This window comes from Lineus longissimus, chromosome 11, assembly GCF_910592395.1.
Source record: "Lineus longissimus chromosome 11, tnLinLong1.2, whole genome shotgun sequence".
In the NCBI taxonomy this organism is placed as follows: Eukaryota; Metazoa; Nemertea; class Pilidiophora; order Heteronemertea; family Lineidae; genus Lineus; species Lineus longissimus.
In genome coordinates, this window is record NC_088318.1 from 13517960 (window position 1) to 13542535 (window position 24576).

Genomic DNA, 24576 nt, shown 5'->3' on the forward strand with positions numbered 1-24576 from the left:
TGAGCCTTAAGATGTCGTTATAGGGTGATAAGGTATCGTACCCTTGAGGAGGGGGGGGGGGGTACAAGACACGAATTGATACTTGCATAACAGGCACGTTAAAATGAGGGTAAACTCAACACATTGCTCCTACAGCTGTACAGTTGAACTTTGGTTATTGAGTATCCTTGACTGCCGCTGAAAGGGTGGATGTCGTCCTGGGTGCCGACAAATGGTACCCAGGTTCGAGATCGATTGGACAAAAAGCACCCTGGGTGCCATTACACTAGACAAACAGCACCCAGCTTCTTTTTGCCTGGCTTACGGATCTTAGGGACGAGGACGTTTCTTGCAATCTCGTTTTATCTCGCGCCGTGGTACATATCACATGGGGCTAGGGAGCGTATGTCAACCTCCTCCAGGAACCAATGAAAATCCGTTATTATAATGAGGTAAACAATGACACGTGCTAGTCTTGGAGTTTGCTATCTTCAGGCAGCGATGACTGTGACGGCATACATCAGGTGGGCGTGGTCACGAAATTCTTCACCCGCGAGTGACTGCATGCTGTATGACACATGTGTCTTGTACAACCGTTATCAAACAATAAACAATGGAGTTCGGCTTAGGCAAAAAAGGTGAATAATCAATTTATCACATCGTGCTAAATGCTACATTTTAGTCTATTCGATGTTGATAACAAGGTCTAGGCTTGTTGGCCTAAATCGGCTGCTAGCGCTAATAAGGCCCCTCAAGGGCCTAGATGCCAGCAAGTACAGCACTAGGCCTACCATCATCCCGACACGCATCATGTATCATGTCCATCCATATATGTGTCACACTGCACTCGGTGCTCTGTGCTCTGAGTATACAAGACTAGCACGTGTCATTGTTTACCTCATTATAATAACGGATTTTCATTGGTTCCTGGAGGAGGTTGACATACGCTCCCTAGCCCCATGTGATATGTACCACGGCGCGAGATAAAACGAGATTGCAAGAAACCATTTGTCGGCACCCATGGGACGACATCCACCCTTTCAGCTTGACTGCCAGATTGGTTGAAGTCCAGCAGACCAAATGCTTGGTTGGCCTTTTGCCTATCTTGCTGAGTGAAATAATGGCGAGCTTTTTGTGGGGAATGTGGTCATCGAACCCATCGATGACTGTATATTTTTTAAGATGAGGAAAATATGGTAATGATCGATGTCCAAATAAAGTCATATTTCGTCAATCACAAGTACATGTACCCCAAGATGACTGACCCATGTACGATATCCGCCGTGACGCGTGCACATCCACCCCCGCTGCAAATTGGTTGGCAGTTGAAGTCAGAGGATTGGCACTTACATGGGAGTAGCTATGAGCGGGAGGGGGCAGGCGGGGGGGGCGAATGCCTCCACAGAAGTCACCAAAAATCGTGTTTTGACCGTGATTTTGGCCGAAAATTTCTAAAAGTGTCATTTTGCCCCCTTCTCCCGAGAGACTTCCCCCCAGACCAAAAAGCTACAAATGCAGCTACGCCCTTGACTTAGCTAATGCTCTGTTCGCGCTACCCTCATTTCCCGGCGTCTAGCCGCTGCGATTGCTAAAGCTTGCAGCACACTGGACGCCAACTTCGGCGGCAAGGCGCGTCAGACTGAACGCGACTGAACGCCGCTCGACGCCAGAGTTGGCGGCAGTGGATCGCGCTCATAGCACACCTACTCAGAATTGGCGTCCAGTAGCGTCTTTTCCGCCACTTCCAAGAATCGTGGGGGCTGCCATTTTGATATCATGTGACGTCGAGACGCAAGCTGATTGGCCAAAGCCTCGCCGTTGACGCTGGTTGACGCCAACTCTGGCGGCGATCCGTAGCACACCTGGATTCTTCTTGCGTTCACTGGCGTTCAGACGCCGCTACAGGCGTCAAAAATCAAACATGCTAGATATCTGGCGGCAAGTGGCGTTTGCCTGACGCCGTCCGTAGCACACTACGGATTTTTCAGGCGTTCAGGACTCTTGCGGCAAAAAACGCGCCTTGCCGCCGGAGTTGGCGTCCAGTGTGCTGCAAGCTTAAGTATCGCTGCTGACCGCGGCCTCAATTGAGGAGTTTTGACCAAGTGGATGTGAGCCTGATTACTGTAAGTTATTAAATTTTCCAGTTAAAAGAAGGTCTCTTATCTTCGAGAGTGAATTGCAGTAGTCTGATGAGAGTTGGAAGAGTTTGCAACCTATCTTTATCCCGCTATAGCGTGCGCGTTTGCAGATAGAGGGAAGCGGAAGTGTCGTCAAAACACGCTAACAACGTGTTCAGGTAATTAACCGGAAGTAGATTTGTCGTGGCGACGGACGCAGTGGCAAACTGCCGCTCTTAGTGGAACCAGATCGTTACCAGTATTATCCATGGGTAAAAGCGGTAAAATCTCCATGCCTGCCCGTTCGTATGTCCATGTATACCTTCAAAGTGGTGACAGTGTCTTACAAACTGTACAGAACAGGCCGCCAAATAATGTTTTGATTCTTCCATATTGTCAGCATCACCCAAAATCTGCCGAATTCTGCCAGAGTCGGGGCCATGCATGGCTCGCTTCGTGATGTGGGGCTTTAACAGGCTCCATGGTCAGTGTGAACAGTTTACATACGGAGGCTGCCAAGGCAACGGGAACCGTTTTGCGACCATGAAGGAATGCGAGGACAAATGTCTTATGTGATTGACTCATTAATAAATTTGTGATAAAATGACTTCGGATTAGCTTTATTATTTCATTTATTTTCCCAAGCCATGACAGGACGATTGGGGCACACATAATGAGTCACTCACTTGGATCTCCAAAGAACGAGGGGAAAATGTGACAGTGTGTAGCTCTATGTAAACCCTGTGTAACGCTTTGGTTGCTCCTCATATTTCAGTATTTCCGTATAATAATAGAGCTCGTAAGTCCATGACTTCGCAGTTGGAAGCAACCCAGAAAAACGTGTCAATATTTCAGTGTTTTCATACAGTAGGCAGCAAGAGATCACAACTTTTCAGCAGGAGAAACCGAGAAAAACGTGTCAATATCTCAGGGTTTCCACACAGTAGGTAGCTAGAAATAAAACTTGATTTTTCCAGTAGCGGGAAAATGTGTCAAGCTGTCTTTCGGCGTTTCCAATGAGAGCTAGGAAACGCTCGAATTGCACCGCCCTCAGAGATTAGAATGAATGGTGCATGGATGGCTTGTTTCTGTTCCTCCACAAAAACTTCACAACTCTCCATTGAATAAGTGATAAAAAGTTTCGGTGAATTACTCAAGCACAATTTCTATGCCAATTGCAGACATTGAACAACAAGATTGAAGAACTTGCATCTTTCCCGGAGGACCGGGATGGGGCGGACAGCTGCTTTGAAGAGACAAATGAGTAGTTAACGGTATCAATTTTACTGAGTTTATCAAGCGTTTATGCCGAGTCACATGAGTGCAGTAATTTCAGTGAAAGGTAGAGTCATTTGCAAATGTAAGACCATGCCAGTGTTTCCCATATTAAAGGGATTCTATAGGCAGCAGTTAGATAGGCAAGTTAAAGTTAATCATAGTTGCCACTAGATGTCTCTCCTATCTCGAAGTACGTCAAAACTATTCACACTTGGACGAGGAATATATTGAGTGGTGAATCAAACATGACCCAGTTCCTTTATTGTGCATATCAGTCACACGAAGATGGCCAATTCAACCCCGCTGCTCCTGCCTATAGTCCCCCTTTAATAGACCTATGCCATTTGTAGCATACACGTAGTGCCACTAAATCTTGTTTGTGACAGCTTGGCTCATATCACGATGATTTCGAAATATCAAATTGTTGATTTTAGAAATAAATGTAAAATACAAAGATGATCCATTAGTAAAGATTAGTCCATATAAGTCGGGTGATAAACCGTACAGAGCGGAAAATGTCGAAAATCAATGCCTGCGTCAATGTACGCAAATACTTATTTCGCTATGGTAACAAAAATATAAAAAATCGTGTCCGGTTTTGAGGCCAATAAAAAACGAACCTCAAAGAAATACAACCATTTGTTTGGCTTCCAGAGTCCCAAACGATGCGAACATAACACTTATGAATCGGAGTATGCCGACAGACTGTAATACTTTATGTCTGTTACTATGACAAAAAACCCTTCAACATGAAGCACACGATCTTGAAGGGTTTGGAAAGCTATCGATTATCTGGCCACTTCGATAGTTTTAACAGTATAAAGCTTCCCTGGCGTTAGTTTGGGGGTAGGCTGTTTTATAGATAGCATTGCAATCAGAACGTTCCCCGTTCACGAAAACCAGCATCAACTGACTCTACCAGGTAAGTATATTCAGGGTTCAATTCAGGGTTTTTATGTGATCAGTGTCACGATTTACCTCGTAAAAGTTGAGTTGTCCTTCCCAGCCAGCGTATTTCATTGCGTTTTCAATATAGAACTGTGGTTGACAAACCTCAAACCACCCCTACTCAGCCGGCGCCAGTCATGGTGTTTCAATTTGGATTCAGTAGAGTGAATGTAAAATTGCAGAGTGCTAAACTCGTCAGGATAAATAATGTTGAGGAGCGCATGGTATCATTGACAATCCATGGCAGCAATATGGGATTTCAAACAGTAAGTTATACATTTAATATCCTCCCAAAGACGATTGAAGGAATTGAAAGCTGCTCATTCTACGATACGTTTTATTTTTCAGAAATTCAAAACCTAGACCAGAGTATGCAGAGCTTTTATCTTGTTGTTTCGGGCCTTTTGGTCCTCCTGAAGGTCAGCCTCGCAACAGGTATGAATGTTTTGGCCTGTTTTACCTCAAAGATCAGAAATTCTAGAATGCTTACAACAGGTTAAAAAGCTCAATATTTCTAAGTTTAAACGAAAGGCAATTTAGGGTTAGGGTAGGACAGTTTTCGCCAAATGTGTCGACTCGAGAATAGTTTGGTTGGAATGCCTTCCACTTTACTCTAGGCTTAGTGATTAACTGCTCCGTCAACAGTGAAGAATCCGGGCCAAGGTGTTTAAAAAAAGTTTATTGATTATAATGTTCTATTCAACTTTACTTAACTGTAGGAGATAATTCCAAGTTGAAGTTAACGCCAAGTTAATGATTTCAGAATGTGCCTACAGCGATCTAATAAATGCTGATTGTTATGGCCACGACATTGTTCACTTGAAACTGAATCTCGAGCAATGTAAGGATGCCTGTGATAAGAACTGCAAATGCAAGTCCATCCATGCCCGCCTTGGTAACTGCTGGCTGAAGAATTACGTGTGCAATGACACAGAGCTGACGAATAAAGGAATAAATCACTATGCCCAGTTCACAAGTAAGTCATATGTTTTTTGTCACCCTTTGGCACGCAGTTTTCGGTCACGACAACCTGTTTGGAACAATTTAACAGATTTGTACTAACTTGGACAGAAAACTCAATTAGCTAAACCCGAGTGTAGGTACATGCATCATCAAGAATAAATAGTCTTTACGAATTCTTGGTATCATGCAGCACTCCTTGCTATCAAATGCCTCATTTTTGACAGAAATGGCCACAACTTCAAAAGCTTCAAACCAAAGACTATGCATCGTAAAACGCTATCTAAAACACTATTTAGTCGATGTTTGAAAGTTTCCGGATGGTAAAGTCATTCTAAGCTCCCTCCCTCAGAGTGATAGAAGTTAGTAACCAAAGACGCGGGTTATCGGATTAATTTGATTGCATGGGGGGCGGGGTTCTGTGAAAGGTCAAACTATAGTCATTATTTGGACTAAACTTTACGAAAGGGCACTTCACAAATGATCTAAAATATCTTTTCCAGAGAAAAATCCATTGGATGTCTGTAAACGTAAGTAGACATGAGCATCAACCTCGAAAGTACTGCACATCAGGTGTTGGAATTTTTACTTTCATATACATGTACGCACATGTACGCATCGTCATTGTGCGTATGAGTATTATAAAAAAAGAGGAGACTTTGGTAAGGACGTCTCACCGCCTGTAACCGGTAGAAAGATATTGCGCCTCTAAGATATCATAGGCTGAAGCCAGCTTCGGACTCGAACGAATAATATTGTCAAAAATAGCGTTAGTCTATGCGTAGTAGATTGACAAACAAGATCGATGATTGAAAAAATTAATGCTTTCTGCCAGGTCCTGTATCTTTCGTACATTTCAGCTGTGAAATGCGAATACGGCAAACCCATCAACGCCGACTGTTACGGTCACGACATCAAACACTTCATTGGTATGGACCCCACGCAATGCCAGGCTAAGTGTGACAAGCGATGCGACTGTGTGTCAATCCACGCCCGCTACAATCACTGCTGGATCAAAAACCATGTTTGCAATGATACCGAGCTCATTCGCAAGGGTCAGAAGGACTACGCGGAATGGAACAGTAAGGCTCACAGCTTTATTTAATTTATCACTTTCCTCAAGCAGAATGTTTACGTCAGACAGTGCACTGACGAAGTTACTGGAGTATGGGCAAAAAGTTACCCTAGTTAAATTTCCTATGCTTGAGACGAGGGATATTTCATAAACTAAACAATTTAAAGATAGCTCTTAGAGTGTTTTTTACTATCAAACATGTTGGAAGGAAGAATCTCAACACTACCAGAGTACTGGGCCCGGGGTCAAGCGTTAGAAAGGAACGAAAACAAAATCACACATTACTCGAAATTACGGAGTATTTTTAAATAGCTTTATCCTGTAGGCTATACATTTACACGTATTATTTTGTACACTCCATTCACACTTGTGTTTTTCAGAGGGGAAATGCACGTACTAGGTTTGGTAAGTTAAACTTTGGTAGTTATCGTAATCTATCTTCCTGATAATTGTAAACATTCAAGAAACTACATGTAGCTGAAACTACGTGATCAAAATGACTAGACTTCCGACACCAAAGGTATTTTTACAGTATCACTCCTTCCGAACAAATTGCTTGTCCTGTAAAGGTTTTATTTCATTTTCAGAGTCTTCTGCCAGAGGATCACCGAAATTCGTCAACCATTGTCAAACATTGTCGCTGTTTCTGTAATTTTCGGTGCACAATGTGCAAATTAAAGAGACGAGTACGAAATATTGTTTCCTTTGTATATTTTTTAAATTGTTATCAGGCACGGCCTTTTGTTTTTCCTTGAGCGGATTTGCGGCTTCGTCTGTTTGAAACTAGTTAGTAGGGTTTTTTCGGCTGTGTAAACATTGAACTTGTCTCAGGATGATTATTGCCTATTCTAGCTAATCGATGAGCTTGCACCCTGTTCATTGGAATAGGTCTACGTTGCTGATCCTGTTGGGTGAAAAGATCCTGCCGATTTTCCAATGACATTTGCTCTGAAATTGAAGGTGTCGAGGAGCTGTGTGAGGCAGCTGGTCATCATCCAACATACTGTTCCTTAATAGGCACGTTAACAAGAGGGTAAACTCAACACATTGCTCCTACAGCTGTACATTTGAACTTTGGTTATTGAGTATCCTTGACTGCCAGATTGGTTGAAGTCCAGCAGACCAAATGCTTGGTTGGCCTTTTGCCTATCTTGCTGAGTGAAATAATGGCGAGCTTTTTGTGGGGACTGTGGTCATCGAACCCATCGATGACTGTATATTTTTTAAGATGAGGAAAATATGGTAATGATCGATGTCCAAATAAAGTCATATTTCGTCAATCACAAGTACATGTACCCCAAGATGACTACGCACATACAAGTACGTGTACATGTACGATATCCGCCGTGACGCGTGCACATCCACCCCCGCTGCAAATTGGTTGGCAGTTGAAGTCAGAGGATTGGTACTTACATGGGCGTAGCTATGAGCGGGAGGGGGCAGGCGGGGGCGAATGCCTCTACAGAAGTCAACAAAAACCGTGTTTTGACCGTGATTTTGGCGAAAATTTCTAAAAGTGTCATTTTGCCCCCTTCTCCCGAGAGACTTTTGCCCCCCCCCAGACCAAAAAGCTACAAATGCAGCTACGCCCCTGACTTAGCTAATGCTCTGTTCAAGCTACCCTCATTTCCCGGCGTCTAGCCGCTGCGATTGCTAAGTATCGCTGCTGACCGCGGCCTCAATTGAGGAGTTTTGGAGTCGTAACAAATACCTAGGAGAGAATTCCCGGAATGGGGATATTTATATTTTTAGTTTTCTTTTCGTGCATGACCACAGACGTGTGACCCACGCACAACGAAGTTTGCTAACCACTTGTAAATGTACAGTATCAACTTTTCAATTCAATCACCGATATTTATTTACTTTTAAAACGGCCTTGGCATGTAGATAACTTAGTTCACTGCTAATGTGATAAAACACAGCAATTACCTATATATGTCCACATCAGGAACGCTTTAAAATGTTCTGTCGTAATCGTGAAGTGGGCATGATCGAGGAGGGGGCGAAATGCCATAATAGCCATGAAAATTATCGGTAGGATTGAAAATATGGATAAGATCAAGTGAAATAGTTCAATCTATTCTACAAAACATCAATATCACCAATATCATGTCAAAATGGGTGATGAATTACGATAGAACCATTATACATGTTATACAACCATATCGAGAATATGATGTGGTGCCAAAACCAATACTTTTATCAATGACACTTCGCAGGATCTCAAATGTGCGGAAACAGGCGCGGGGCGTATCATAACAATACATCTCTATAAGGCCTCGTCAAACCGACTTGGCACCTGTTTATCTATTTAAAATTGTCCCTATTAGATATGTGATTAATTTATAAAAAAATCCAATCGCATCCAAGTACACTTTGATGGACTTCGTCTAGCCTGATTGTTTTCAAAAGGTTCCGGTTTGTGAACTCACACTGTTTTGTGCGATCGGAGTCATGTTCGTCGGAATTTCGCGCACAGTTTACTATAGCAACGTACATTTCGTTTTGGTAATATTGACGCGGAGAGGAAGTTGATTTTGGTGGGCTGAGACTGTCGATATATACGGTATATATAATGCCAGGAAACTAGCATGTAGACGTAATAATGGAAATTGGAATTTTTCGCGGGGAATCTCCGTTGAAAAAATATATTCTCGGATGCATAAAAGGCAAGATGTGGTCAGAAATATTCACTCCAAGATCATCCTTTGGAGATCATTACATTGAAGCTGTCAGCACTATCAAATTATTTCGGAATTGTTTTTCAAAGTTTTGCAAATATGTTTTTATCAAGACACGGTAAGCAGTTACAGTTGCGTCTGAATGCATCTTGGCATACAGGAGTAATAATACAGCTCACCATAATCATGGTAGTGTTCCACACTCTTGAAAGAAAGGTTTTTGAGCGCTTGAAGAAGACTTACTTCGTAATTAGTCTTCCGAAGCTCTTAAGAGATGCGCGACCTGCCTAATAATATATTCAGTCACGAGAATATATGAGTAATGTGACAAGACGCATATTTGTTCATCATTATTCCATCTTCATGTACATTATCATTTGATTTCAGTTATTTCAACCTCTCTCCTGTCTGCTGTTATTCTCCTTGCCGCCATGACATTTGTGACGTCACTGCCGATCTTGACCTTGGCAGGAGATGAGTTGAACCTCGTTACAACCACGACAAGCTATTTATCCACCCTGAAGCGACAGGCCCATGTCGCCTTTAAAGAATTTGTAAGTAGCTTCACTTTTTTCCATTGGCTTCGGCAAACTCTTATCTCAGCAGGAAACATTTTATCGATTAGGCTACAATATGTACATGTATACATGTATCTAATTTTTTTCTTATACTCTGTCCATGGCTCAGTGTTTAATGTCTGTCAGTCCTCTTTTGGCGCAAATGACGAGCGAGGAATTGTAATATATACAAGCACGTCATAGGCTGGCTTTGTTAGCTGATTGGCCATTTCTAAGCATTAGTCATTTCAGGACGAAGCTCATAATATCGATTGCGCTCGTACAGGAGAGATTAAGGCCACGCGCGACCTCGCGCGAAACAACTGTAAAACATTAGAGTAAACAACGCTACTGTAAAGTAAAACCAATAAATTTTCGATCAGCCTAATTTCTCCGGTACAATTTTCTCGTTTCTTATTTTTCCGGGCAACGAATTTTATTTATTTTTTTCCAATGAATAATATGTCACGTTGCGGTTTTTGGATTTTTGTATACAAAAAAATATATAAGGCGAGCTTATGTATTTTTGCTAATACGGAAATGATTCGCCAAATTCCGTACAATGACTACGCAGTCAGTTGACGGTTGTAGACGACCTCCTTATTTTCCGGGAGGGTCGCTTCTTGCTCCTATACCCAGTCTGTGTACCAAGGACAATAGATCAAGCAATATTTTCTGTCGACCTCTCAAAAAATTTTACATTGTAAGCTTTTCTACTCATAAATCACACCATGTTTCTTTTTCTCAGAAAAAAACACACCTCCACCTCCTTCCCGCTGATGAATTCAACACGTTCAAGGATTACGCCAAATCGATCATTTCCGATCGAATAAATGTATGTAGCATACGTGTATCCCTTCCAAAGTTCCACAGATTAAACAAGACCATCACTGTGAAGGTAAAAGCATTTATTTTTGGTCATTGTGTCCATGCATCTTAAATCAGCTAGATATCATGCTGACCGCAGCCATAAATGATTGAGGTTGGGCTCAATACTTAAGGTGAAGAACATACCACTGACCTTGTCGGAGAAGTCGTGACCAATGTATGTATTAGAGCTTACGGGTCAAATAAACATTCCCGAGTAAGGCCGAAGCCGATCGCGAGCTCTCGGGAATGTTCGTGATGTGCATTTGAATCTTCTACAGAGTATGCCCATTACCCCCAGTGCACATACGCGCTTTCGATCACTCGATGTGCACCCTGTGGCGACTGCAGAGAATGCCTCGCTTTCGAATTGTGCAATCTGGGGGTAATGGGTATATTCTGTAGAAGTTTCAAATGCACATCACGAACATTCCCGAGTGCTCGGCTTCGGCCTTACTCGCGAATATATATTTGACCCATCATCACTGACCTGCTGACCCGCACTTATATTCATGTTCCCTGGCCTAAGATGAAAACCATACTGGGCCGCGTCGCCGTCATCATCATACTACACTTCCTGCCGTTGTTAGCCCATGTGTACAGGGTGGCCCAGAATTAGTTTCCCTCACACAACGGATACACAATAGAATTCTATTGTGCAAGGGAAAATAATTCTGGGCCACCCATCAGTTATGGAAAATAGAAGTTTCAAGATGACTGTCATACCGACCATGTTGAATAGTAATGGGTTTTGAATACTTTATCGTCTCTAATTCTTCAGGAAGTGTACCGAACGCTAAAGAGGTTTGCCTTTGAGTACAAGGAAGCTGTGGATTATATTCATCGTCACGCCAGCAGGTGCGATGCACACACCCGCACACACCCTCAGAAGCTGTTAAAAGAGCTGAGAAAAATACACCATACGACAAGGATACTGTACGATAATACTAAAACAGTGGTAAGAAAAGTCCATTTAATATACAAGATTCTGATGTTGAGGATTTAAAAAAGAATGTTGAGTACTGTTTCACCGCTTTTTGGTGTCCTCGAAACTGCTCAGATTTACGAATGAGAACTTGTTCCCGCCTTCGGTTATTACCGGGCCGTTTAAAACTGTCCATTTTGATCAGCGTTTTCCTACAGGTTTCTTAGAGCGTTAATTTATTCATAAAAATTGTTCTTTAACGTTCATTTCTTATATTTTTCAGATGGTGGAGCTTGGTTTTGGGGATAGTGGAGAAGCACAGCACGACTTCACTGGCGCGCCCTCATCAAGCGGATGCCATTGCTTTATGGATTACTACCTGGCTGTGATGTACAGACTCAAAAAACAGACTTATCGTTTAAATACACTATGTCCTATATGTGTAAACAGCAGTCCATTCCACGACTGTTCGAAGAAATGCTAAAACTATGAACTTGGCTGTGGTACGCCGCCAGAATCTGATGTCTGCATCTATATATTAACTGCTGGGACAGGATTCCCAGTCATTTTTGTAGAACAATAGTGCGGGACACTTTTTTCAGGGGACACTTGTCCGACTTTGTTTACATTTAAACAAGATATCGTTTGGAAAAGTACATGCCAATTCCACGAGGGCTGAATAAGTTGGCTTTCGATGACCCTTGTTCGATTTGAACACGTTGATAAAGACATGGATAGGCATGGTTTTCCACTGTTTCCCAATGCACAGGGGAGAAGTGTGCAGCCCTGTAATCGGTCCTAAAATCTTTCGACTATTTCGAGAGTTCATTCCAGTCTCGAATTCTTGTAACACTTGTAGGATGATAGTTCCAGATGTATCTAGTATGGGGCTCAAATATCAAACTTTGAAATTTGTATATTTCTGGGGGTATGTGAACCCACGTATTTGCGATATTGGAAAGAATTAAAAATCTTCAGCCTGAGGTACAGAAAGCATTCCAAACACCGCCCTGCACGGTTTCGTGATGTTACTTCTTTCCGTTTGGTCGGCGAAAGTAGCCTATATCTGACCGAAATCCAATTGTTTCAGCTAACGAGCGGCACTATAACTATTTGATAGTTTACCAAACTATGATCCTGTTGGTTGCAGTTATACCTATTACCTAGCTGGCTTAAGTAATATTGTTGTAGTCGATATTCGATTTCAAGTCTTTACATGTATATACATGTATTCATATATTCAAGATTGTGTACAGGTTGTTCCAAGATTATAAGTGGCTGCTATGACCCGTAAACAATGTTTTAAAACATTGCCCGATCTGCTCATCATGTACGGATAAAATGAGGCTGTCGGTCATGCCCGCCATATTGAACCCCCTCAACCAATCATCCTGCCAACTTCGGCCACAGCGGCCACTGCAGTCGCTCTTAGGCGTTTGATAGGCAGCAACGACTGAAGATCAAGGAAAGCTGGACTTTTCACTTGCACCTTGCTGCCACGTGAATGCGTGTTTTGCAGTATGTAGGCGTCACGTGTTGCTTCCTATCGAAATCCAACTATCGACCTCAGGGCCCCGCAGCAGTTGCATGCTTTCCTATTTTCGTCTGGAAAGTAGTATACATGTACTTGTATACGGACAAAGGGTATATGCATACACTGATTCAAAATGGCATGCTGGTAAGCAGATTGGGCATCATGGTCTAATCAAAAACTCTTCATCTAGAATCCATCATAATCTGCAGGGACTCTAATTTATTTGCTAAACGTTGTATAGTCTAGTCAGCGAACTTTCATTCCAGAATGCGTTATATAGTACACATTAACAACATTATGTTGCCATAAACCTGTTGAATGGGTTCAATAAATCTGGAGTAAAACATTATAAGTATGCGTTTCCTTTCCCTTTTCCTTTATTCATCTATCTGCCGACTCCGTCCATGGATGTCAATCAACCATGGTCGAAAGAAAGCTCAGGAGCGCCCTCACGATTTAATGATGGCAGTCGTGCCAACATAGGTACCAGTTAGATATATTTCACGTTTACCTTTGTACACATGTATGTAGAGAATTGCTGCAATGAGCGAGAAATATCTATTGTTTCGAGGCGATTTACTATGTATTCGGTGCTGAAGACCGAACACGGAAATTGCACAACAAAACAACATTGCCATGCATCGCATGTGACGTCTGGTGGAATTTAACCATTTCACAAGAAGTAAAGTCACAGGCGACGTGGTGCTGTTATGTCTAGAGCCACTGCCCGCCATTTCGTCGTGCAAGTCATCTATACTTTATGTTTGCCAGATGAATGCCAGATGAAATTAGAGCCAGAGACATACCTCCTTTCGATACTTTTGTGATCATCGGTATCAAACCGCCTCGTCCTTCTCCATACAGTTTCCCTTCCGCTTACTCGTCTGACAAATTTGCCAAAATCATTATGGCAAGGCATCGCGTGTTTGAATTTGTACGGAACGTGACAGACACGGCAGACCCGTACTTCGTACTGCGTCGCTCGGACAATATGCAAAACATACGACGGTGTTTACGAGGAACGACCTGAAGAGACTGGCGAAGATCGACGGAGGCAAAATGAATTGTGAGTACATGTCCCAGGCGGACCAAGAGGGGATAACGCAAGAGAATCCGGGATAACGAAAATGCACCCTGATACAAACATGAATTAGAACAATCTGTTTTTACCAGTCTAATAAACGATTTTAATTAGGAAACGATGCTCTTTAACACTGAAGAATACGTGCTTTCATCACACGTTTTAGGTTTCATAGGATACTTATTGAGCCGACTTTATATCGTAATTGACGACAGGAATAGTTATAGATAACTGTACTGCCTAGTTAAAATGATATATATTGACGTGAAATTGATATCAAATCGGCATACTGGTAATACAATTTTGTCAAATCAGACCCAGAAATACCTCTGTACAATGTCATGTAGTTTGTCATGTAATTATGCATCAAATCGTGTAACCATATTTCAAAAGAAAATCCATCCTATTTTACCAAGTTACCCGGTAACACAGTTTTTTTTCAAAATCAAAAATGTCTTGGGAATGGTTATTTATTGAAAACTCTGCTCTTTTAGAATGTAACTGGTAGTTCCTGCGAAAGTAACATTATTACATAATCATCAGAAATCATGGTCATAGCCTTTGTTGTAGTATTTGTAGCCAAACACAGGTTCTCGGTCGTCCTTAGACTTAGACTTTTTCTTCTTTGAATTGGCCTTGATCAGGCACAAGCCTATTACAGTGGCCACGAAAAATACCACCACGATGACGCATACAACTGATATCATGATAACATTTACTGGTTTACCACTCGAACTGCTGCCCGAAGTTCCGCTCATGTTTGTTGTAGTATCATCTTTTTCAGCTGTAGTTGTACCAGGTGGTGGAATATAACTTGGTGTTGTTGTGATGTCCTCTGCAGATGAAACACTGGCACTAGTGCTTTCGCCTTGGTTGGTTGGGACTATGCTTGTTTGAGGGGCCGTAGTGACACTGACTCCGCCGGTAACACTTGCAATGGTTGTTAATACACTTGTGACACTTGTGACAGTTGTGACATCCAGAGGTGACGTGACGGCGGTCGTATCTTCCAAAGCAGTAGATTTGTCCGTAGTAGCGGTGTCCACTTCTTTAACAGTTGTGACAACATTGTCAGTTGTAACACTACTGTCCGTAGCTACACCCGTTGTAACACTATTGCTAGTTGTAACGGCAATTCTTGATGTGATACTACCCGTAACGTCCGTTGTAATATCAGTGAGCGTGTCCTCAACAAATGCAACAACTTCTCCACCAGCGAAGCTCTCTGGGATCTCAGTGCTCACACTGATGATGTTTGAGATTTTCCCTGTATTCCCCGCCTCATCAATGGCCCTGATCGCCAGGTAATATGTCTGGTTCGTGGCGTTCACCTGCTCGAATAGGCTCATATTAATGCGGCGGGTCTCGGTCACTCCAGCAAGTTTTGGTGGGTCGGTGAGAACAATCGCCAGACAGTTATCGAACTTCTTTTCAACGGCTTCAAGTGTGCCGACCCTTAAATCGTATGTCGTATCTGGAAGGCAACATGATGGGCTTTAATAATCACATTATTGAGAAAAGTACCAATGTGCCAAGACTTTCTTGACGGTGACACAATCAACGCGGTGCAAGTAATTTTAATTGAGGCGATCGAAGCTAGTCACGAGGGGGACACACCATACCGTATCTATAAACCTCTTGGTGACTTGATAAAACGAACACGTTGTTACAGTGACCAATATATTTGAAAAAATAATACTGACCGTTCCCTTTGCTGACGTCATCTCCTCCTGCAGTCCAGGTCAAGGTCACAATGGATTCGTTTAGCAAAACCATGAAAACCTTGAGGTCCGTGATCCTTGGAGGAGGCAGGACGTCCTTGACCTCTCCTACCTCAGCTGGCGGATGAACAAGCATCTCTCCTGCGGTGGCAATGCGGCGCATCAGGCCAACATTTTCGTAGGTTACGTTTTCTGTTGGGACATTTTCTATAGAGAGAAAGAAAAATCCGGACACGATAAGAAGGAACTATTTGCTCATTTACAGCCGATAATATTGTCATAGCTACGACAACAGGTTTTCAAGGTTATCTCAAATTTCAGACATCTTGCTATGGAGGATTCGCCAGGCATTGTGCATTGTGAAGACAGACTGGTTTACCATAGATAACATGATTCAGTGAAAGAAACTGATTATGCAATATTGATTATATAACTAAGATAAAGAGTTATGCAGTTATAATTGCTCTGTAACATCAGTCACACAAAATCTGAAAAACCAAAATATTTGGAAAAGGTTCAATCAGAAAGGAAAAAATAAGCGAATATCAAATGTCGGACACGTTTTTCATGACACCTAGTACATGTATATGCATGCACCTGTAATATTCCTTGGTATGGTCAGTGCACCAGATCCTCCACCAGATGTAGCTATCTTGCCCGCATTATCCGGATTATCCACGTTAATCTTGACATTATATCTCCCTTCAGAGTTGATCAGGTGTCGGGTGAAGGTCCCGGAGTAAATACCATCGTCTCTCGTCACATCTGAACCTGTCGCAAAAGTGGAGAAAAAACGATCAAACATCATAACGGGTCCGATAACAAAACTTACTCTGGGTTTTTTTGAGCTAACAGTGCGCGCTATGAACTACATTGTACATGTACTCTGGGGTGATCCACAGAGGCTGCGGGAAGTCCATGGGACTCAAATGGAACAGCAAACAGAAGTTGCAAAAGACAGACGAGAGTACAGAGCAATTAGAAAGGTTCAAGTTTTGATCCGGGGACGCAAACGTCATCAAGTCAAGTTCATTGTATTGTATTATTGTTTCTAGGCTCACCAGCAACATCATTTATTACAATCTGATTTGGTTATGAAAGTTCGTTGACTTTAAGTGGCTGGAAACCTGACGTTACCTATTCCCTTATCCTGTAGTGGTACAAGTATCCTGGTGTTGTCTCCCTCTATGATGGCGTTCACATTCACACCAATAACAGGTGCGTAGCCACGGGTCACCTGAAATATTTTACCAAGTGTGATCCATCTTATCCCATTGACAGCAGGTTCGTCGCTTGAAACATCAACTTGACTTTAAGATTCAAAGAACATTGTCGTCAGTTGTGGCTGGCATTTTATTCAATTAAATCGATGATCGATCTACAAATTGGTTGATTGATTCTGGATCTCAATGCGCATGTGAGTTGAGCTGATTTTTTTCGTTTAACTTGGTGATCAATCTGTTAATTAATTGACTGATTCTGCATCTTCATGCGCCTGTGAGTCAAGCTGATTTTCACTTTCCAGCGGTTACAGTAGTCATCAATGTTGACATTTTGACCCTTAAGTTTTGGAGCCACTCAGCCGACCCGGACTTTGTTACACCATTTGGAGAGGAGGTTATGGACGAAGTACCTCTGATGGTTCAGAATGCAATGTGGGGTGCGCTCTGTTGCATTGAGAAATGCGCTCATACCTGTGCATAGACGGTTAGTTGAGCCGTCGCCAGTGTGCCGAGGGTTCTCGCGCCATTAGCGAAGGAGGAAGTGACTGTGATAGGGTCGGCTGTGCCACCTTTGGCCTTCGAGAGAACGTGCGCCATCACTACCGTTTCCATCGTGGCCGAGATTGTGTACTTCCATTCACCGATCTGTAATCATAAATAAAATGCAAAATATCATTTTGAAAATAAATCATTATTATGTTGATTACTACGGTGGCTGGGAAAGGACATCGAGAAAAAACGGGGGGGACGACTTAGTAACTCGGGGGGACGACTTATTATGTCGGGGGGAACGACTTATTATCTCGGGGGACGACTTATTAAGTCGGGGGGGACGACTTATTATGTCGGGGAATAAGTCGTCCCCCCGAGATAATAAGTCGTCCCCCCCGAGATAATAAGTCGTCCCCCCGAGATAATAAGTCGTCCCCCCGACATTATAAGTCGTCCCCCCCCCCCCGAGATAATAAGTCGTCCCGCCAAGAATTTGTTTTTTCTCGATGCCCTTTCCCAGCCACCGTAGGATTACAGTACATTATTGTAATTTTTTTCTTTTCTATTAAGTCGCCCGTGCAGTCCCGTTTTTGAAGACCGACTCCTATTGCTAAAGATCTAAAAAATTGACCCTGAATTTGAAATCTTCCGTTTGTCGTAGTATATGTAGATACGTACTAAATATATTTTCAAACAATGCCATTGTACGTGCAAACAGAATTCTATATAAATGGCAAGTTTTAGCAAATTTGCATGCATAATAAATGCACTACGACAAAGTTTATTGCTATTTATCTGAGCCACAAGAAAATACAATGAACATGAACTACGTTGGCCTTTAAGAGAACTCGTACCTCAGCTGTAGAGTTGACATCTATTTCAATCTGCTTCAGCACTCTATCGTTCGTGTAGCCAGGATAATTCCTGTCTATGAAGCCTCCGCTCGGTTTGGTGATGTTCACCTCAACCTCGGCGTCAGTTAAGTAGGAGAATATCATCTTCGTGCTGTCACCAATAGTGGCATCGATGAAGAAACTTCCTTGGGACTCGGTCGAGGGTTTGACATTTATTGCTGAACTTTCAATCTGAAAATACATTTAAGAAAGGGACTTTACTATTTCTTGCTCTGCCGTGCAGTCATAATGATGGGAATGCCTGTGGCCAGATTCAGCTTGGTATCGTCCTGTGACAGATAATAGACCTACACGAAACACTGGGTTTGGTAGCTGTAGTATCTAAAACTTGGAGCCCACAGGGCTAAATGTCGGTGAGGTCATTCGCAGAGGTCTTTGAAATCCTAATAAAGACTTAAAAGAATTATGACTGACGATAGACAAAAGAATAGGAAATATGAATAGGAAATAGGAAATAGGAAATTTTTAAGCATAGCACTCACGGTTACGGACGCCGTTTTCGGATTCGCCTCATCGTCAGTGCCGATAGTGTTAAGAGCATCAAACAGCCCAATGGATTGCAACTCCGATGATATAAAGAACGATTTTCCACCGGATTCGTCGGCCATTTCCATGAGGTATAGATCAGCCTCACTGCTGTAGGCGATCGTGTCCACCACGATATCCAGCGGTAGAACGTCATTGCTCATGACCTGTTCGGCAGAAGGTTGCGTAGTCTGCTGTCCGTCACTGATGACGACTATTTTCGCTCCCTTCGCTCTTTGGTCGTCTGCGCCAGCGTTCGTAAGTACCTTAAGGAGAGAATGCAGGCATAAAAGGTCGTATAAAATTGCTTCTGCAGCCAAATGACTGAACCTTGAAATTGAATTAAATACAGAATATAGTCCTGGGCTACACTCTATCTTCAAATGCCGTCATATCTACTGCAGAGGTAGGACAAGTGGTCTCGCGAGGCATATATAATAGTAAATGATTACACCACCAGCAAAAACTATATGAACAAGTAAAGTAGTGAATCATAAATGTCAGTTTCGCGACTAACAAAGCGGGGTCATAAACCTGGGGGGGATAACGAGAAGAGTAGTAGGATTGCTATCCTCATCTGGGTAAATTCTGATACAAGTTGACTATAAGGACATCCTGGGCAGTAAGATACACAAAACCACACGAGTGGGATTTCTGAGATACGAGACTACACCCGAGTGATGGTCTTTGGCTTGAAATTCCCTGAGACTGCAGGTTGAGGGGGTTTCCCTCTGGCCGATACGGGCTTTCTGGCCATGATACCGGACTGATATTGCTCTGCTCATATGATAACATCTAAATACCTACCCCTACGGCCTGTAGAAGCCCGGGGCCTAACGCAGTTGCTGCACCAGTCTCGTTTTTCTTCGGGAGATATTTCACCATCTCCCGCCGGCTGTCCATCCCCGTTATCTTGGTTAAGGGCATCCTGACTGCAACATCACTATCGAATGTGATGATGCTAAGTTGAGTACCATCGGCTAGAAGGTCGAGGATGTAGTACCTTGCTGCCTGGATCATCATAGTGATGGGTATCTCCTGAAGGAAAGGGAAACCGCGCATTTGAAGCACAATTACTGATATCAATGATACAACAACAGGGGGAGGGGGGGGGGGGGCAGCCGTAGCGAGCCGACTGTAGTAGGCCTATAATTCTCAAGCCAAATAGTTCACATGAAAAAAACAAGGGGATCAGTTCGTTAACATTACCAATGTTATACAAAACTATCAAAATCAGTAGTTTTGTGGTTGTTTCTTGTCATCACTTACATCTGGTTGCAACATGCTATTTGATGTATCCAAGAGCAACACGACCATTTGTGAAGTCTTCTGAAGCATGAAGAAGGCTGTGGCAGGGGGCTCGGTTGCATTCAAACCCGGGTTGCTTCCTGTGCAAAAAGAAAATACTCGTATACATTATGCATATGAGACCGAATTTAAGTTTCGACTTGATATGAATTCTTTAACTTTGGTCATTGCCCAGTTGATGACACTATAATAAAAAATCTGTATTTGAACGATTTCATATATAATCCAGTTCCATTTAACTATATCACGATGGTTTTGCGAATGACGATAACTTCAGAATGGACGACCCAAACCCAACCAAACTAAATAAAGAGGTGAAAGTAACAGTATTAAATAACACTCTGTATATAGCCTACCGTTTTTAAAATCCTCATGTTGCCTCATGACCTCCCAAGCACTCCGGCCTTCGCACATTCTGTTTTGCTTGTTGGGAGCTAGGCGATTGTGGATGATCGTTGGGTCGCCCAAGGTTCCGTCGTCGCAGAAATCATGAACCTACAATTAAAATTCTCTGTCGGTGTCAAGACCAATGGTACAGTATTGTTGCATTTGATCGCGAGCGAAGTATTACGAAGTATCCACAGATGCCGGCTGGTGTACACTTCGGCTGCGTGTCGTCGTGTGAGCTATTGGCGTCACAAAACTGATGAAGGCTGTATCTTGTTTAGCCCTTTGACAATGCCGCATAGCGTAAGCGTCAGCATTCACCCCCATCACCATACTCCTTGCGCAGCAAAAGTAGTGTGATGAGGTGGTATCCTACAACATCGCTGTTTTGGAGAATAACCCGTCACTCTAGTTGCCCGTCGATTTCTTAAAGTAAGACCTTACCGCGTCGATGAACTGCATGTACATATGCGAGGCTTTCACATTGTTCTTTGAGCTAAGGTCGGGATAAAATTTGCAATCTTTTTCCACCTGAAGTGTCTGACGGTCGACTTTGCATCTCGCGAAGGTCTTGCTGTTGAGCGGCTGGCCGCGGACGTCCTCGGTGCATCTGCATATATATATCACTTTTAGGGTAAAAAAGGGTCAGGTTATTAGAAGATATTAGAAGAATTAGAATAGTGATGAAAACATCGATTTCTTAACATTCATAAATCGGTCTGTTGCTGTAATTTTGATAATAATAACGCGGACGTACCTGACCGGATTGAGCGTTTTACCAGTCTGATAAAAATGACCGTCACCTTCCTTCTCAATGGGATATTCGTCAAACAGACCCCATCGAAGATGAGCCCATTCGTGGACTAGTGACTTGTCTGGAAAACAAGACAAGACGTTTTGCTGGCTGGTTACCGTAACTGTCGAAAATGACGTCTTATTTGCGTTAGCGTCCTCATAAACAACGGGAAAAATCTTTCTTCATCACAATAACCACTATAATCCTCATTCATTACTACGTTAAAGGATCGTAAGACTGATACTGAGATTATCAACTTAGTGTTTTTGCGTTAAATCACCCCCGCCCAATTATACACTTTTAAAAAAAACCCTGATTTTCGTTTCAAAACCACTCACCAGGTGGCCCCCATCTGTATTGCGTCTCATTGATATTTAAGAGATACTCCGGTGTCAAATGAATGAATTCCCCTGGCTCCCCGCACCCTCCTGGTTGCCTGGTGTACGGATTATCGCCCCATACTGGATTCGGCTTGTCCACTCTTAAATTGGCCGAAGCGAAGGACTGCCCAGATTTGAGCTGGCCGAGAGTTAGGTTGTTGGGCTGAGTCCAGGTGATGGGCAACAAGATTGAGACCTCTTTGAAGTAGGCCCGCTGCCGTGTTGCCGTGAACAGCCGCTGAGAGCCTTTCGTGAAGACATCCTGAAATGGTTTTTCAATAAATAAATAAAATAAAATAAAGGAAGTGACTATTTGGCAAGCCCGGCTCACCAAACAGCGCCTTTTTTCTGCCCTGGATGGAGAGCCGAACTCATGCATATTCAACCATCCAGGAGCTCATTATCATTCGTGGCAACACGGTCAGCAACACTGGAGTTACAGTGAAACGCCTTTAGAAATGCACACTAATGCATTTAACATGCTTATCAGTTAAATCACGTTTATGACTTTTTTTGTAAATCCATACAGTCATGTACATGTACATGCTTCTTCATGGATTATTGACCAAAACCCGAGTTTAGTAACAGAAATTGAATCGAGAGCGGGAAGTCGGCCATTGTTAAATATGCGCATATAAATTCAAATATGACGTCACTGCTCTCTGATTGGCCAACATGTTGTAACCTCTCCGGCTCGCCAAAGAGGGTAGTATTTTTGCCCTGTTTGGCAAGCCCGGCTTGCCGAACAGGGTGGCTTTTTAGTGCTGTTTGGCAAGCGGCTCTCCAAACAGGACAAAAAAAGTTGCCTGTTCGGCGAGCGGCTTGCCAAATAGACCCGGCCTAAAATAAAACCTGAAGATAGTCGATCGATTGAGACGATGTAAATTTTCGCGGCTAGATGTTCTTCGCGTGACGTCACGACGTGACGTTTGACGGCCACCTGCCAAAGCATTTCAAGCCAATATGGCAGTGCAAAACAATTGGCAACCTCATCATGTGACGTCAGTGAAGAACCTGCTCGATTCGCGAAGGTACAGTCATGTGTATGCAAAAATAGACTCGAAAATAATTCGAAAATATTTTTTGATTGGATAAGAATTTCGTAAATCACCATAATTAAAATCGTAAAAACACTCCCTGAACGCATGCCAACACAAAAGTGTAATGTCAGTGATCTAGTTGAACTATGGTATGATGGCATGGCATATTTTCATTTTGATCATGTCCATTTTTGATCTCATTAACAAAGTGATGCTATCAGCTGTTAATGTTAAAGGCCAGGGACGTTGGTTCAGAATTTTAAACTTGAACTTGAGTTTGAGATATTCCAATTACGTGTATGTGAATACGCATTTCAACCATAGAGAGACCGCTAGTAAAACATTATACATGTACACGTATACATGTATGCAAAGTTTATCTCCAATTACTTAGCTTGCCACTTGTTAACAAATAAATGGGTGAACCTGGCCTCAGTCAACATCACTTTCTCTACGCCAATCCCCTCCCATAAGAAGTCTTCGATGAGTTTCAATAAAAAAACATATAATGTTTTTTTTAAAAACATATTAGAAATTGATGAGCAAAGTGGTATGTATATAGATACGTTTCGTTCAAAAATGATAATCAGTTGGCTTTTACTGGGCTCGGTTTTTTGTGACCAGGTAGATTACTAATACCCCTGTCCGCCACCATGCGTCAAACTTACCAAAGTACCTATCATGGGGCTGGAATCTCAACTGCACTGATTTCACCATAAGAAGTTCTTAACTTATAGGTACATCATTCAGAATTTGAGTTAGAATGATTTTTTTTAAATGTGCGTAATCTACATGTATGACTATGCTGTGACAATGAGTTATACGATGTAGTAGTGTAATCTCCATAGGGAATGCGTTTTGAGCTTTTGAACTCTGAGTGAGTTTTGAAAGACCTCTAAAAGAATACTTTCTGTTCCGTAGAAAGACCTTAGAGATTTCATTTGTGTTGGTAAAACCGTTGTTTAAGGATTTTCAAAAGCTCAATGTACCTACCCTTATTCTCGTTATGATATCATCATTCTCCTGCACGTCGTTTCCAATGGCCACCAAGACATTACTGTAGCCATGGTTCTCGAAATTCACTTCGTTAACGACTTGTTGGCTCGGCCCACAAAAGAATATCAGAGCGAAGGCAAAGACGCCTAGCCGTTGATGTGACATTTTCAATAGATGCGAGCTCGCTTTGATTAGTATTTACTCAGTACAAGGTTAATTAATATGTGCCGCGTTCTGGTTAGAAACCCACTTCAGATGGAGAAGGTTATCGGAATATATCTGTCGACCTAAATTCGTTTTTCCGACATGCACTCTTAGATCCTGAACCATACCTGTGTCTCGCGGGATATTATAACCATAACCACTGGCAACCCAGGATTTGCTTGGTGGTGATATCTAGCGTATGAAAAATCATGAAATAATGTCGACACGTTGGCATACGCCTAAAACCCCACAACAGGTTCATTCAGCCTCTGCGTACAACAATCGAATATGCAAGTCATGGGGCATAACAGACTCGTCCGAATCTTTTCTCAAATCAATTTTGGAGGGGTGTACTGCACTTCTTACCCGCCCCTTTTGCCTGCTATCATGCCCGGTTGTTTAGGCTCTACCATTTGAGGCGGAGGTAGAAATCGGGTATTGTCGGGCTTGGGATCTTATTGGATCTCGAGGTCGAATAATCAGGCCACTCATATCAGACTTATATCAGGACAACACTTGAGCTTGTCAACAATGTGCGTAAGCATGCTATTTGATATTATTGCAGATTATGTCAATCAATACCCTGGT

General features: G+C 42.6%; 3 protein-coding genes across 3 annotated transcripts; 2 read left to right on the forward strand and 1 right to left on the reverse strand.

Annotated features, from left to right (window-relative positions):
- Positions 1-4221: 4221 nt before the first annotated feature.
- Positions 4222-7045, forward strand: LOC135496022 (uncharacterized). Its single transcript, XM_064785124.1, has 7 exons — positions 4222-4296; positions 4671-4757; positions 5086-5298; positions 5786-5812; positions 6143-6364; positions 6738-6762; positions 6945-7045. Exons 2-6 carry the CDS (start codon positions 4694-4696, stop codon positions 6755-6757), a joined length of 546 nt encoding a protein of 181 aa, XP_064641194.1. The 5' UTR covers positions 4222-4296; positions 4671-4693; the 3' UTR covers positions 6758-6762; positions 6945-7045.
- Positions 7046-9458: 2413 nt separating this feature from the next.
- LOC135495378 (uncharacterized) lies at positions 9459-11903 on the forward strand. The gene is made up of 4 exons (XM_064783920.1): positions 9459-9592; positions 10344-10493; positions 11244-11420; positions 11671-11903. Exons 1-4 carry the CDS (start codon positions 9470-9472, stop codon positions 11869-11871), a joined length of 651 nt encoding a protein of 216 aa, XP_064639990.1. The 5' UTR covers positions 9459-9469; the 3' UTR covers positions 11872-11903.
- Positions 11904-14082: 2179 nt separating this feature from the next.
- Positions 14083-23980, reverse strand: LOC135496304 (calcium-activated chloride channel regulator 1-like). Its single transcript, XM_064785560.1, has 14 exons — positions 23782-23980; positions 21707-22010; positions 21330-21447; positions 21017-21182; positions 20542-20680; positions 20147-20265; positions 19685-19915; positions 18835-19143; positions 18293-18523; positions 17418-17591; positions 16861-16960; positions 16321-16494; positions 15706-15930; positions 14083-15476 (listed from the first exon to the last, which is right to left on the reverse strand). Exons 1-14 carry the CDS (start codon positions 23947-23949, stop codon positions 14542-14544), a joined length of 3393 nt encoding a protein of 1130 aa, XP_064641630.1. The 5' UTR covers positions 23950-23980; the 3' UTR covers positions 14083-14541.
- Between the last annotated feature and the right edge of the window lie 596 nt (positions 23981-24576).